At 42.4% G+C, this 13,164-nt stretch overlaps 3 protein-coding genes across 5 annotated transcripts in view; all 3 read right to left on the bottom strand.

Annotated features, from left to right (window-relative positions):
- zfyve9b (zinc finger, FYVE domain containing 9b) overlaps positions 1 to 4,475 on the bottom strand; it is a 13,554-nt gene extending 9,079 nt beyond the window's left edge. The window contains exons 1-4 of one of the 2 annotated variants that reach the window (XM_015058740.1): positions 4,306 to 4,475; positions 1,730 to 2,508; positions 1,532 to 1,631; positions 1,239 to 1,441 (exon numbers count right to left, since the gene is read on the bottom strand). In XM_015058740.1, coding sequence (XP_014914226.1) covers positions 1,239 to 1,441; positions 1,532 to 1,631; positions 1,730 to 2,508; positions 4,306 to 4,369 — 1,146 coding nt within the window. In that variant the 5' untranslated portion in view covers positions 4,370 to 4,475. The remainder of the gene's footprint in view (positions 1 to 1,238; positions 1,442 to 1,531; positions 1,632 to 1,729; positions 2,509 to 4,305) is intronic. The other variant, XM_015058730.1, reaches the window with a different exon arrangement.
- Positions 4,476 to 4,761: 286 nt separating this feature from the next.
- Positions 4,762 to 9,289, bottom strand: btf3l4 (basic transcription factor 3-like 4). Of its 2 annotated transcripts, none has more exons than XM_015058818.1 (6): positions 9,179 to 9,289; positions 8,800 to 8,861; positions 7,577 to 7,690; positions 7,264 to 7,465; positions 6,315 to 6,374; positions 4,762 to 5,061 (listed from the first exon to the last, which is right to left on the bottom strand). In XM_015058818.1, the coding sequence occupies exons 2-6, from the start codon at positions 8,851 to 8,853 to the stop codon at positions 5,015 to 5,017; spliced, it is 477 nt and encodes a 158-aa protein (XP_014914304.1). In that variant the 5' UTR covers positions 8,854 to 8,861; positions 9,179 to 9,289; the 3' UTR covers positions 4,762 to 5,014. The 2 variants fall into 2 exon arrangements, with proteins under 2 accessions (XP_014914304.1, XP_014914311.1); XM_015058825.1 differs by lacking the exon at positions 9,179 to 9,289 and adding an exon at positions 9,009 to 9,137.
- Positions 9,290 to 9,723: 434 nt separating this feature from the next.
- ptgfr (prostaglandin F receptor (FP)) lies at positions 9,724 to 12,881 on the bottom strand. Its single transcript, XM_015058460.1, has 3 exons — positions 12,704 to 12,881; positions 11,549 to 12,358; positions 9,724 to 10,575 (listed from the first exon to the last, which is right to left on the bottom strand). Exons 2-3 carry the CDS (start codon positions 12,341 to 12,343, stop codon positions 10,276 to 10,278), a joined length of 1,095 nt encoding a protein of 364 aa, XP_014913946.1. The 5' UTR covers positions 12,344 to 12,358; positions 12,704 to 12,881; the 3' UTR covers positions 9,724 to 10,275.
- Between the last annotated feature and the right edge of the window lie 283 nt (positions 12,882 to 13,164).

Here is a 13,164-nt window from a genome sequence, read left to right as displayed (position 1 = left end):
AAAAATTAACAATTTATGAAATATTTAAACCGAAAAAAAAAAAAAAAAAAAAAAACTACAGGTAACAAAGCTTTTCGTCATGCAAAATCAGCTTTGTCAGATTTTCTAATTTTATAACAATAAACGGTAACACTTTATTTGAAGGGGGTTGAATAAGACTGTCATGACACTTTCATAAACATGACATAACACCTGTCATGAACATCAATAAGTCTTCATGAATATTTATGACTGTTGTCATAAAGCGTCATTCGGTAAATTATGACACTTTTAATACAAAGTTGACATTATTCAAAATGTCTTTGTTATGACAACTTGACATTAACCAGGAATCATTACTGTTTAACTTTACCTTTAATAACATAAAGTTACCTAATTTTTAAAGTGCAATCAATCATACTTTTATAACAGATTTACATCAGTAATGATTTCCTGATTAATGTCAAGTTGTCATAACAAAGACATTTTCAATAATGTCAACTTTTTATTAAGTGTCATAATTTACCGAATAACGCTTTATGACAACAGTCATAAATATTCATGAAGGCTTATTCATGTTCATGACATGTGATATGTCATGTTTATGACAGTGTTATGTCAGTCTTATTCAACCCCCTTCAAATAAAGTGTTACCCAATAAACTTATGTTTTTCTTTTTTGTGTTACAGATCACAAGTAGTATGTATTTGTGAAGAAGAAGGGTAATGGTGAATGCTTTTATATTTTTTTTTTCATAATGGAAAGTATAGAATATCATATGTGTTTGTACTGAGCCCCTTTGACTTTGATAGCCCTAAATAAAATACCCAGCTAAATAAGAAAATAAAGTCCGATTTAGTGTCAGTAAAAATACAGCTATTCTATTGCAGAATATTATTGAGCAAACAGCCTTATGAAGCCTAAAGTCACTCTAGTTGAGATAAAACTGTTGAGAAGTTTAGAGAAAGGTTAGGCTATCGAAATAAACCATTTTGATTTCAACATTTTACAGAGTAAACTATTCAACAAAATGAGGAGCCTGGCATTAATCAAGAAAGAAGCAAATAGGCCATTGCTAGCTGTGGAGGAGTTGCAGAGATCCACAGCTCAGGTGGGAGGAAGGTTTTAAAAAGTAAAATCATTTCACAACTGTATATGACATCAAATCCCAGTGAAATACACTGACGTTTGTGTTCGCAACATTAGATTTGTTTTAGACCATTGTGTATCTGGGTATATTTTTCATCTTTTAGACCTACATTAATTGTTGTCCTGTGTGGTTTTAAGGTTCTCCTGATCTGCGGTGAACCAGCAGGACTTCTACCAGGCTCGCCCAACTCCCGCCTCATCAGGGGTGAGAAGGTGAGTCCTCTCACTGGTGTGGCTGGAGCAGACTCAGACTGCTGACCAGTGAGGATTTCATCTGCAAACCACACCCTCCTTTTCCCTCTCGGAGGAGTCCCTGAAGGAGAAGACATAACACTTTGGTAGAGCATATCCTTTTTTTTTTGTTAATACACGTAGTAAACAACTACAGTAGCAATTTACTTACTCTTGACGAGTTCCGAATGGCAGGATACGCAAACCCTCCCTTCCTTGCCATCCAGATGTGTTAGTCTAAACTTCAGATTGGAGCAGAGCGCGCAAAACACCTGCCAACATGCACACGTTCGTTTCACACTGTTTCACTTCACGCTTCGTTATCACATAGGAGATGTTCAAGTGTTGAGTAAATCAAACTGCCCCTCACCTTGCCACAGGCACGGCAGTGGTGCCTCCTCTTGGTAAATGTAAACTTTGTCCCGCACTTCATGCAGACCTGAGCTTCAGCATCAGGAACCCACACCGGCGCCACCTCCCCCAGGATGTCACCCTGATCCTCAGGCAGAACTCCAGACGGGCTCATCTGGGAGTCATTATCAGGATCCGTCGGAGGATCAGCGTTCTTCCCCTTTGCTTCATCCTCACCGGCTCCCTGGGTCTTGCCTCCACTCGTCTCGGCTCCTCCTTTAGATTTGACCTTCCTGAACTCCCGAGTCCTAATGCACGGATTCTCGTTCGAAGAAGCGGAAGATGCTGCAGCTTCATCTAAGCTGGAAAAATGCTCTGCCTGCTCCAACCCACTTTCTTCCCTTTCCTTCTCTTCAATCACAGACTCCTCTTTGGACGGGAGAACTTGAGACTGAACGCCTTCCACCTGATCCTCCTCTTCTGGCCAGGCAGCCTCGGCGGGGCTCAAAACCAGGGTGCTAGAAGGGTCGTCGTCGCCCCACGTGGAGATGGTGGTCACGGTGCAGCTGCCTTCCTCCAGCTGGGACTGTGACGCTGCTTTGGTTGGACGCTCCAGTGGTTTTTGCCCACATTGCCTTCCGATTGTCGCGTCCGAGGAGGCTTTGGAGGGAGAATGTGGTCGGAATTGACTGGAGCTCAGTCCAGGCTTGGTCATTTCACCATCTTTGAGGACCAGTAGGCAGGGTCTATTCAGCCACTGCTGCTTGGAGTCCTGAAGAGATGGGTTGTCTCCTTCATCTGCTCAGACAAAAGTGGGGAGAGACATGTCTTTGTCTCGGACTGTGCATACTCTTTAAACCTTTACATGTTTTTTTTTCCACATCGCAACACCAACTTTAGTGTATTTTCTTTGGACTATGTGTGATAGATCAACAAAATGTAGTGAAATATTGTGAAATTTTGTGGAGAAAATTGTTACACAAAACATTGTTTTTATTTTTTCTAAATGAAAATGTGAATATCGTGGAGCGATCTCAGCCAATAAAGCTGATTCTTGTCACGTAGGTTCAAGGGGTATGCTGAAATTCAGGAAAAACAAGAAGCAGCATAGTAATGTTCTCAAGGTGAAGTCCAATTTGGTGGTTACTATAAGCTGATATCTTGCGATGTTAATTTAATATTTTCAGATGATTTTCTTTCTTTATGTTGTTATCTGAGCAAAATACTTAAACATGATACTGCCAGCCCAGTGCTTCACTGTTGGCTCAATTTTTTCAGGCTTGCGAGTTTTCTCTCACTTCATGCATGGATATAACTCAAAGTTAGTTTCTTTGTTCCTTGACACATTTACAAAATAAATCTGGCTTTAAAATGTTGATTTTGGTCTAAAGGTCTTGTCTTCTCCAGGTAGCATTTCATCCCATACCGGAGCAAGTCTTGTTTCTTGATTCAGCCAACATCTTCACCACTTACTTTTCTTTTGGTGAGGTTAGAACGCACACATTTTTGTATTAAAAAAAACATCCAGCTCTAAGATACAAAACGTTTGCAGTTCCAAAACAACATGATAGCTCTTTCCACATAATTGTTTGAACAAATGAACGAAGCAGTGAACCTTTAGGCATCTGGAAACTATCTGAAATTGTGACTTGTGGAGTCACAAGTCTTTTCTTGATATCTTGTCTGATTTGTTTTGGTTTTCCCACTGTGTCATGCAAGTAAGCTATAGTGTCTGAGTTTATTTGGAGAAAAAAAAATTGCTTCTATTTAACTCAACCTACCAAAGTCATGACATCGTCATCATCATCTAGGCTCTTCCAAATGTTTGAAGGCTGAGGTTGAAGTAAAAATAAAAGTAGAGGGGTAAAAAGGTTGTCCTTTCATACAACGCATATAAATATCTGGTTTTATCTGTATATGCAAACCAGTGATACAAGCTCCTCCTTCTCGCTACCTTGATTCATTAATTTTTGTGACCTTCTGCAGCCGCAGCCAATCACTGATTAGATCTCTAATGGCTCGTTGAACCGCAAATATCGACGCATGAGAGGAAGTCAAGCAGACTACAGCTCTAGTCAACCCATAGGATTAACAAAATGTTTGGCGACACACTTGCAAAATAGATTTGTGTTTGATGTTGGAGCTCGTCCACCTAATTATATGACTAATCCTGCAGTTCAAACTGCATTGCAGCTTTAATGAAAGAGAAACGGGCCGGGTGGTGTCGCTCCTGCGGCGGACAGAGAAGCATCCGTGTAAAAAGACGAAAGCGGCCGCAGCATCCCGCTCCTCGCGTCGCGCGCTCTCCTTATCGGGACAGTGACGCATTCGGCACACACGTGCAAAAGAGCTTTCATCCTGCCACGCGGTAATCGAGCCCCGGCCAGCCGGCCGGCAATGCGACATCCTCTTGGTTACATCACATCCAGCCGGACAGGTCATGTGTGCGGACACAAACACGCGTGTTTGAAATGATGCGGTCAAGGAGCTCGGCCAATGCTGTGTCAGCGTTCTTTATCATCATCCTGCAACGCGGCATCACAGAAACTGGATCAGCCTGCTTAAATGTATGCGTGCATGCACGCAGCCCCTTACCCTCCGTTACTTCTCCTAGAAGGCTTTCATTCTCGTCATCCCGGGCAGAGAAGAACTTCAGCATCTTATCCCGTTACATCTGAGTGCAGGGAAAGCAGCCGTGGCTTGCCCAAGAGCAGAGAATGAGATGATTCGTCCTCCTGTCTTGTAGCGCCCCCCTCCTCGCTCCCCTCTCTCATGGAGATCTCCCCACCCGCCCCCTCCTCCCCGGTGTCTCTCTGCAGCTCTTAGAAGAAATCCAAGAGGTGTGCAGAAACGTCCCTCCCCAGTTTGCTGTCCACACAGCCCGCAGGACAGTGTGCGAGCCAAGATAACAGTGCATAGATGCCAGCCTTATGCACAATCTGTCAGGCTGTTTCAGCAAGTCAGCATAAGCACAAAACCTCTGAGGGGAAAAAATAGGTTAATAACGTTTCTACATTCACCACAGCACTATGTAAAAAAAATTAAAATAAAAAATGTTTGTCACATTTATTTTGCCATAAACAAACAAAATGAAACCGATTTAAGACCTTCTGTGTATAACGTGTAATCTTCACGATGACTAATAATAAAGTGGTGAGATTTAAGCCAGGTTTTCCACACGCCAGCCTGACTGTACAGTAGAAAAGTCTCTGGGATTGTTGATGACATGTGAAATGCCTGGGCGACATAAACGCAGAGAGACGTTTCTGCTTCTTCTCGGTCCACGAGGTCGTCAACGTCTGCGTTAGTTTGCCTCGTCCTTTGAAGCTTCGTCGAAGTTCTCCACCAGATCTGCGACACAGGAGCAGATACGCTGTTATTTACGCAACTTCAATGCTTTGCAGCGGCATTCATACCGTTTCAACACGTTCGCATTTTTTCCACAAAATTCCAAGATATTAAGTCTGTGATATTTCGAAGACACGCAGTAGGACACAAGAAGAAAAACAGAGAGGAGGACACAATTAAGGGAGGGAAGTGAGGAGGAAAACAAAAATGAGATCACTAAGGACGAAGTAAAACACAGAAGAAATAAAGAGGAGACATTTTTCAAAAAATGTCAGTCAGGCTGCTCATGTCAGATGTAAGCTCAACTCACATCTTACTGATATTTTATATTTGTTTCTAGAGGCACATCCTGTTGTCTGTAACGTCGGTTTTGGGGGACTGGACAAGCTGAATGTGAACAGAGTCTGCCAGGAGTTTGTTGAATCCGGCGACACCTGAGGAAGTACATCTAGTTCTTTTATTCAGAGAAGTGGTGGAAATGTTTTTAGTGTGGCTGACAGACGCTGTGGTTTTTCACACACGGACAGATAAGTTCACATACGGTAGATAAATTGTATGGATGGCTAAAACATTTTATTTATTTCTAAGCCTACAAGCTACAATTTATCAATAAAAATATAGGCACTGTGCATTTATGAGTGGAACGAGAGAGCATTTGTTGGAGTTACAACTAGTTTCAAGAGTTTTTCTGTGATCCAGCATGTTTATGGTAAACTGCTAACGACACGTCATGATCTTTATGGCCTTCTATTCCATAAAGATCAGATTTGTGGAATTACAATTAGTTGTCTTTGCTAAAGATTCTTTCACTTAAGCTGTAGGCCTCTGCAGCTCCTCCCGAGTTGCTACAGGTTTTACGGTACTTCTGTAAGTAATGATCTCCTTGCCAGGCCTTTCAGTTTAGATCGACGGACGTGTCCGAGTAGGTCTGGAGTTGCGCCGTACTCTTCCCATTCTCAGACGATGGATTGAACAGGTCTCCGTGAGGCAATCAAAGCTTGGGATGTTGTTTTATAACCCAACTCGGCATCAACTTTCTCCCCGAGCTGTCCGCTGTGATCCTCGACACTGTTTGTTCTCCAATATTCTCTAACAAACCTCAGAGGTCACAACAGGACACTTGGATTTGCACTGCGATTAAATTACACAATGTCAGCACTGTACACTGGAGTTACTCTATTAGATTTAGCAAGCGCGACTGAATTTTCGTTGCTTACAGCATGTGTAAACAGCTGTGACATTTACAAAGAACATACCTGGAACCTCATCATCCTCTTCCTCAATGTCTTCTGGTTTGGGAGGTTTGCCATCGAGAGCTGGGAGAGAAGAAAGATCCATAACATAAATCAACTATGTTTGCATAATTTAAAACTAACAATCAAATACCAGGAAGGTTTATTTTAATAACCTGTTGTTACTGAGTCTCTAAAGGTTTAAATAAAAGATGCAATGATTTCATACTATTTAATAATATCTAATTGCCATTGATGGACACCATATATATTCTGAGATGCTAAAGCTCACAGAAAATAGCGGGGAAAAGAGAGAAAGGGGCATGTGGGTTACTCATAACGGACATCATTATTGCAGTATTCAGCAACAGTACGCCAATTACACGCTTCCATTTTATCGCACAGCTCTCCATTTTGTGTACAAAACAGACTGGAGATCTTAGTTTCAGAACAAGATGTAATTATTGTGAACATGAGATCAAGCTTAATGACTGGATGCATATCAGTGGCATCAAAGATATGTACAAAGATAATGATTCCAGGAATAAAGATAAAGCTTGGTGTGCTAGAAAAAATAAGTTCTTACTTTTCAGTCTGTCACTATATGCTTATAGTTACTAGATGAGTTACTAGATGGTGTCATGTAGTAACTTGCTGAGGCGGATCACTTTTTCCAATAAACAGACGAGTCCATATGTTGATAATTGACTTAATGAGCAAGTTACGTATTCATTCGATGAAATTGGACAAAGATCCCCTTAAACTGCAGCACTCACCATCTTGTCTCTACGGAGACAGAGATTCTTTCAAAGGTTTTTTTGTAAAATGATCCCTCCCAGAATTAGGCGATCAAGCAATCTGATCCGGTAACATACTTGTGCCACTTTATTCCTCTTCTCAGGATGACAAAATATCCACAAGGCAACATTTTAGGCAGCTACGGACAGAAATCCTTGGCTCGACCTGCACCCACCTTGCCGGGGGAAGTGTTCAGCCAGCTTCCGCAGGCTGCTGAGGCTGTCCGCTCCCAGCTGACTGAGGATGCTGGGAAGCATCTCTGTGAGCTGCTTGGTCTCGGCGTGGCCCGTGATGGCGAACGTGTTGGCGGACAGAGACGCCTGGACCTTCGGGTTGTTAAAGTGGATCACAGTCCCGTCGTCCTTGATCATGTTCACCTGGAGCGGAGAAAGAACGGATTAAGTCCAAGCATGTTTGGCTTGCTGCGAAGTAAGGGAAGCTGCCTGGGTTATTATGAAACGCAGAAGCGCTCGATTTTGTGTTTGTACCTCCTCGATTCCAGCTATGTTGTTGACAACCAACTTCTTCAGCGAACTCTGGAGCTTTTTGTCATCTGCCGTTGCGGTTCTGTGCACCACCTTCTTCTTCCTGCGCGCTGAGCCCTGAAACCAAAACACAAAAAAAAAGCTCTTCAGTGATAAAGCCGCTTGCAAAAGTGCAGAGATCTGTAGAAAGGGGGTAAACATATGAATACTGAATTGAATACTGTAACAGTTTTTGTTTTGCACGACAAAGAAAAACCTGATTTTAATTCATTAATCTGAGTCTAAAACCTTTAATATTTCAATACGCTTAATCTGGTTGGTGCCTTGATTTAGGCACCAAACAAACAAATGATTCAACACTGGTCAATCAATCATCTGAAAATGGGAAGAGCATGGTACAATTGGAAACCTACCCAGACATGGTTCTCCACCTAAAATACTGATTGACTGCTCTAAGCAGAAATGCAACCAAGAGGCCCTAAGTGACTCCAGGGGAGAAGGAGGGATTCATAGCTAAAGTGGGAGAATATGTTGTCGGAAACACCATAAGCTGTGCAATTTACCACTCTGGGTGTTGTAAAAAATTGAAAGAAGGAAGTCACAGTGAAATGAAGGCCATAAAAAGTTGGATTGCAGTGTGAACAAGTGGGCAAAGGGACTTGAAGTCCAGAAGGTGGATATTCTGGAGTGGCCCAGTCGAAGTCCACACCTTGATCCCCAAGAGATTATGTGACTTGAAAGGGGGATGTTCACAGCATATCCCCACAACCTGACAGAACTTCAACAGTTTTAGCAAGAAGAAAAATGCAGGATCCAGACTGAGACCCATCCACACAGACTCCATGCTGTGATTGCAACCAAAGGTGCATCTGTCAATTATTGACATGAATGAGGTAAATATTTATGTCCTTATTGTGTTTTATTTAATCCTCATTATTTTGTAGGAATTAGTTTTCCTTTAACATTCAACAGAGGGGAGGGGTATATTTTATTTATTTCGTGTAAAAAAAAAAAAGTTACATTTTCTTTATTGTGATTGATTTGGAAAAACAATAAAAGAGTAAAGCATTCAAGAGAGTGAATACTTTTATGGGCACTGTATTTCTGCATCTTGACAGTCTGAGCCATTCTTTCTCTCCTTTTTTTTCTTAGTTCTCATAGCTTTTTTGCAACACGTTTTTAAGATATCATTGTTGCCAAAGACCAGACTGAATTGGACAGCTCACCTTTCCTCCTATCCGCACCTGGGCTTGAAGCTTTGCCAGTTTCTCTTGATTCATGCCGTCACCTGCCAGGAAACCACACAATGACATCAGCAGCATAAAAAAAAAGAACTACTGATATGGCATAACAGCTGCTTTTATTAGCTTCAACATTAGCTCTGCCTTTAAGGAACACCGTGCAGAAATAAAACGGTTATATAAAAAGCGCACACATGCTTTAAATTGGAAGCCAGCTGATGCGATCAGATGTGAATTGGTCAGCCTGTCTGTCCAACAGCTGCACACATGGACCGATAACAAACAACGCAGCCGTCCTCTCCTCCGTCCAGAAAACAACGACCTCACGGTCTGCTCACACAAACAAGCTGTAATCTGAACAAACCTGCAGAAATCTCCCCAGATGTTTGCAGCAGAGAAGCACACAGCGGCGTCTTTCTGTTCTTCTTCGTTTTCGATCAGTAATAGAGACCAGAGATCGGGATTATGCTGACACCTACTGGACGTTTAGCATATTACAAAAACAAAGCAATTGCTTTCTCATATTGATTCGTAAAACACCTGAATTTTATACTGAGGTTGGTTCTGTTTTAATGACACCGTATGCTCCTAATATGCGCATAAATTGTCTTCTGTGCTTTTGGGACTGTATTTACCAACCTCTATTTACAATGTTTGCACTTGACATAACTGACTTTTATAGCTTATATGTTAGAATAGCACTAATGCAAACGATAGATGAAACTATCACACTAACATAATGACATGACATTAGTTCAATGCTTGTAAGTCGTTCAAAACATTTTACCCAAAAATCAACCATTTCTTTTGTGAAAATACACTAGAGAAGTGGAGAGAGATTTGTTCTGTGGGGCTCTATTAGCTCAATTACCTGCATTTCTCTCATCAAGCGAGAAACCACCACTCTAATTAGTTTGCATGACTGTATTTTATTATTACAGCTTCAATAGCAGGAGCCATTTACAATGAAAGGTCAAAACAAAAACTCTCAGTCATCTTACATCAATGAGTTCACTCTGCAGGAGTTTGAAATGACCTTTCTGTAACGGAGTTAAGCAGAAATGTTCACATCCAAAATGTTTTAATCAAAAACAAGGTCAATGTTGATCAAATTACATAAGTGGTTGTTGCAAGTATGATCCTATGCTGAAATCATTCATCCACATTTCACGTCAAAGTGGTACGATGTCCTGGAGCTGCACTCAAAACAGAGACACTAAGCTTCACTAGAACAACAAATGGTGGAAATAATCCTCCAAAATGTCTCCTAAGCACTAAAAATTTCAGACTGTTTTGTTCTGGGCCACTTATGGAGCAAAGACGATTCTCAATGTGATGTTAAAATGCAACGTCATTCAGAGCAGAACTGCACTGCCGCTTGCGTAGTCAACCAGTGACGTGTGAAATGTTTCCACATCCCGGTCCTGTTTTCTCTTCAGATAAAACCTTTCTGGCCAGAGTTCAGGTAATGGTTTGGACGGCGGTGTCTGGCAGGGGCTGTCTGCTGTAGCGGATGCAGTAAGATTTGCTTGGCTCCCCCGAGCTGCCGAGCGTGCTGCGCTGCCAGCGGTGGAAAGTGTGCAGCTTTGAGCCCCAGCAGCTGTGAAACAACATGAAGATTTTCCTCAGGACGGCCTTCCTCAAAAGGATGTAGACCCAGGGGTCCAAGATCTGGTTCCACGTGGCCATCCGTACCGTCGTCAGCAGACTGAAACTGGACGGTTCGTCTTTAGCTATGGTGCTGAGAATGATCACGTGGACCTGAAGCACAGAATAAAAAAAAAGTGAAATGCTACAGAGCTAAAGAAAATAGCTTGAATTTGAGTTTGTTGGCCAGTTATTCCAGTGAAAGAGAAAGAATTGCTGAAAAAAAAAAATCAACATTTTATGCAAAATTTACGTTTTTCTTGTTTTATGCACCGCGTTGTGATCTATATTTTGTCAATGACTAAGTTATCTATCCAAAGATCAGTTTTGATTTGTGTTTTGGAGCATGATGTGGGTGGACACCCCAAGTCTGTCATGTGAAAGGAGATTGACTCGAATGTTCAAAAACAACCCAGGGAACCTCCAGAAGTTAAAGACAAGAAATACGCTTGAACTCCAGTGTCTCCGTCCACAGTGGAGAGTCTTTATTGTCACCAAGGACAACGACCTCAAAACACACATAATGGAATGGGTAATGCAGGCTAACATTAAGTTTCTCAAACGCCCACGACCTGAACCATAATGAAGATTTGTGGACTACGTTTAAAAGCCACGTCCATTCCAAGAAACCAATCAATTTGAATGAGCACTACTGTTTCTGATAACAGCATTTAAATATGCAGACAGAAACTTGCTTAATGCTACAAATGGAGTGCAATTTCTCTACAATTTGCTGATGAATATATTAGCGGGAGGGAACATCTGCATATTTGAGTCTATAATTTTGATCCTGAGAGAAAAGTTAAGAAGTTAAAGTAAAATAAGCATGCATACCATAATTCTGACTCCAACGTAGCCTAGTGAGTAAATAAAAATAAAGATAGGAAATGGAAAGCCTAGGATTGTACTTTGATTAAGGTCTTAGTCTCACTCTCAAAACCTCAAACACCAACAAATGTGTAACTAGTGAAGCTCTTTGTATTGGCTCCTAAAAAAGAATAGCGAAATTCTTCCCATCAAAGAATTTCGTGTCGTTAGCAGCGTGTCGTTACTGCTAAGTAACGACATGCTGGGAACAAGTGCTCACCAGTAACGGCCCCCAGCACACGCAGGACACCAGCATGATAGCCAGCAGCTGGCAGATCATCTCCAGGTGGTAGGACGTGCCTCTGCTGCCGGGTTTGTGGCGCAGCCTGCCGTGCAGCAGGGCGCAGCTCGCCAGAGTGTTGCACACGATGGAGAGCAGAAGAGCCAGCAGACCCAGAACGGAGAAGATCAAAGGCAGCAGCACATCTAGCCAGTCTCTGGGCTGCTCCATGTGGAAGAAGCACCAGCTCCTGGACCTCTGAACCTCGTAGGGTCTCCTCAGCAGCACAGGCAGCAACGCCACCAGGGCGGCGAGCAGCCAGGTGAAACCGAGCAGCCTCTTCATGAGGTGCGAGGACAACACTGCCGAGTGGAAGATGGGCTTGGTTACGCCGATGAAGCGCTCCACGGCCATTGCACTTGAGAGGAACAAGGGGCTCAGGCCGTAGAACACCATGCACACCCCAAAGATGCTGCAGACGATGCCATGCGGGTCGAAAGTGTCCCACTTCCTGTGAAAGCGGTAGACGTGCAGCACCAGGGAGCCGTTGATGAGGTGACCCAGCAGGTCGGTGGTCACCAGGCTGCTGGCAAACAGCAGGAAGGACGCCTTGGACTTGATGCGGTGGCGGCTGTAGGATTTGATCAGAATGAAGAGAGCGAAGCTGTTGGAGAAGATGCCCACAGTCATGGAGATGACGGATGCAGTGACAGACAACTCCTTATGGCAGCAGGTGGAGTTGGAACCTCTGACCTCTGACCCGTATTGGGTTTCGGAGCTCTCGTTGGATGACATCACTTACTGCAATCTCTAAAAAAATAATAATAAGAAGAAAATAAATAAAATTGAAAAACAGATTTAATCTACTTGAATCATAACTTTACAAGTATTTTTGCGCTGTATGATTTTGTTGACAAATCATACAGATGTTTTCTTGTAGAATTAATTAAGATACCCTCATGTTTATAAATAACATCTGCGCTCAGCTTGAGCTGTAAAAAATATTTTCAAATCAAAGAATATTGCAGAATGTAGTCTAAAAAAAAAAAACATGATCGCACCAGCTCAGTAAAACTGGCAATTAAAGCAAATTCCAGGTCTATATGTCGCTCTTGTTAAGCGCCTGCAAATGTCAGAAGAAGAAACACTTCTTACCTCCAGTTTAGTTTGCTGTCTCCTGTGGTAAACAGCCTCCCCAAGTCGCTGTCTTTTGAATCAGTAGAATTAAAGGCGCATCTCCCCGTCTCTCGGTGACTGCCACTGAAAGTCGCTGTTCCGCCTTCGCTCAGCAGGTGGAAACCTTGGTGAGAGCTCAAAGACGAGGCGAGCTGCGCATCATCGACTCAGACGCACCTTAAAAACATTTGAATTTGAGGGGAGACAGGAAAAGACCGAATGCCCTCTTTTTTTTTTTTTCTTCTTCTTTTTTTTTGTGGTTGTTGTTGTTGTTTTGTTTTGTCAGGCGAAAATCTGACCTGGCAGTGAAACAAAGTTGCGTCCGTTGTTAAATTACGCATCGTCTTTAATTCACTTGACACCCATTTAACTCAACTGCGCTTCTCTAACAACACAAGTCAGAAAAATGAATGTAAAGACCGAGGCGACACCAAAGGGTG

The sequence above is a fragment of the Poecilia latipinna genome, unplaced genomic scaffold (assembly GCF_001443285.1).
Source record: "Poecilia latipinna isolate Pla-1442-1.1 unplaced genomic scaffold, P_latipinna-1.0 Scaffold64, whole genome shotgun sequence".
Lineage (NCBI taxonomy): Eukaryota > Metazoa > Chordata > Actinopteri > Cyprinodontiformes > Poeciliidae > Poecilia > Poecilia latipinna.
This window is presented reverse-complemented; position numbering and strand designations above follow the sequence as displayed.

Bases quoted from the DNA above. Each gene is read 5' to 3' on its own strand.
- ptgfr (XM_015058460.1), bottom strand. From the start codon at position 12,343: ATGTCATCCAACGAGAGCTCCGAAACCCAATACGGGTCAGAGGTCAGA. The intron at 10,576-11,548 runs GTGAGCACTTGT...TCTGTGCTTCAG, and splicing joins TGTGCTGGGGGCCGTTACTG to GTCCACGTGATCATTCTCAG.
- btf3l4 (XM_015058818.1), bottom strand. From the start codon at position 8,853: ATGAATCAAGAGAAACTGGCAAAGCTTCAAGCCCAGGTGCGGATAGGA. The intron at 6,375-7,263 runs GTGGGTGCAGGT...CTTCTCTCCCAG, and splicing joins TGAACACTTCCCCCGGCAAG to CTCTCGATGGCAAACCTCCC. The intron at 5,062-6,314 runs GTATGTTCTTTG...CCTGTGTCGCAG, and splicing joins AGAGGATGATGAGGTTCCAG to ATCTGGTGGAGAACTTCGAC.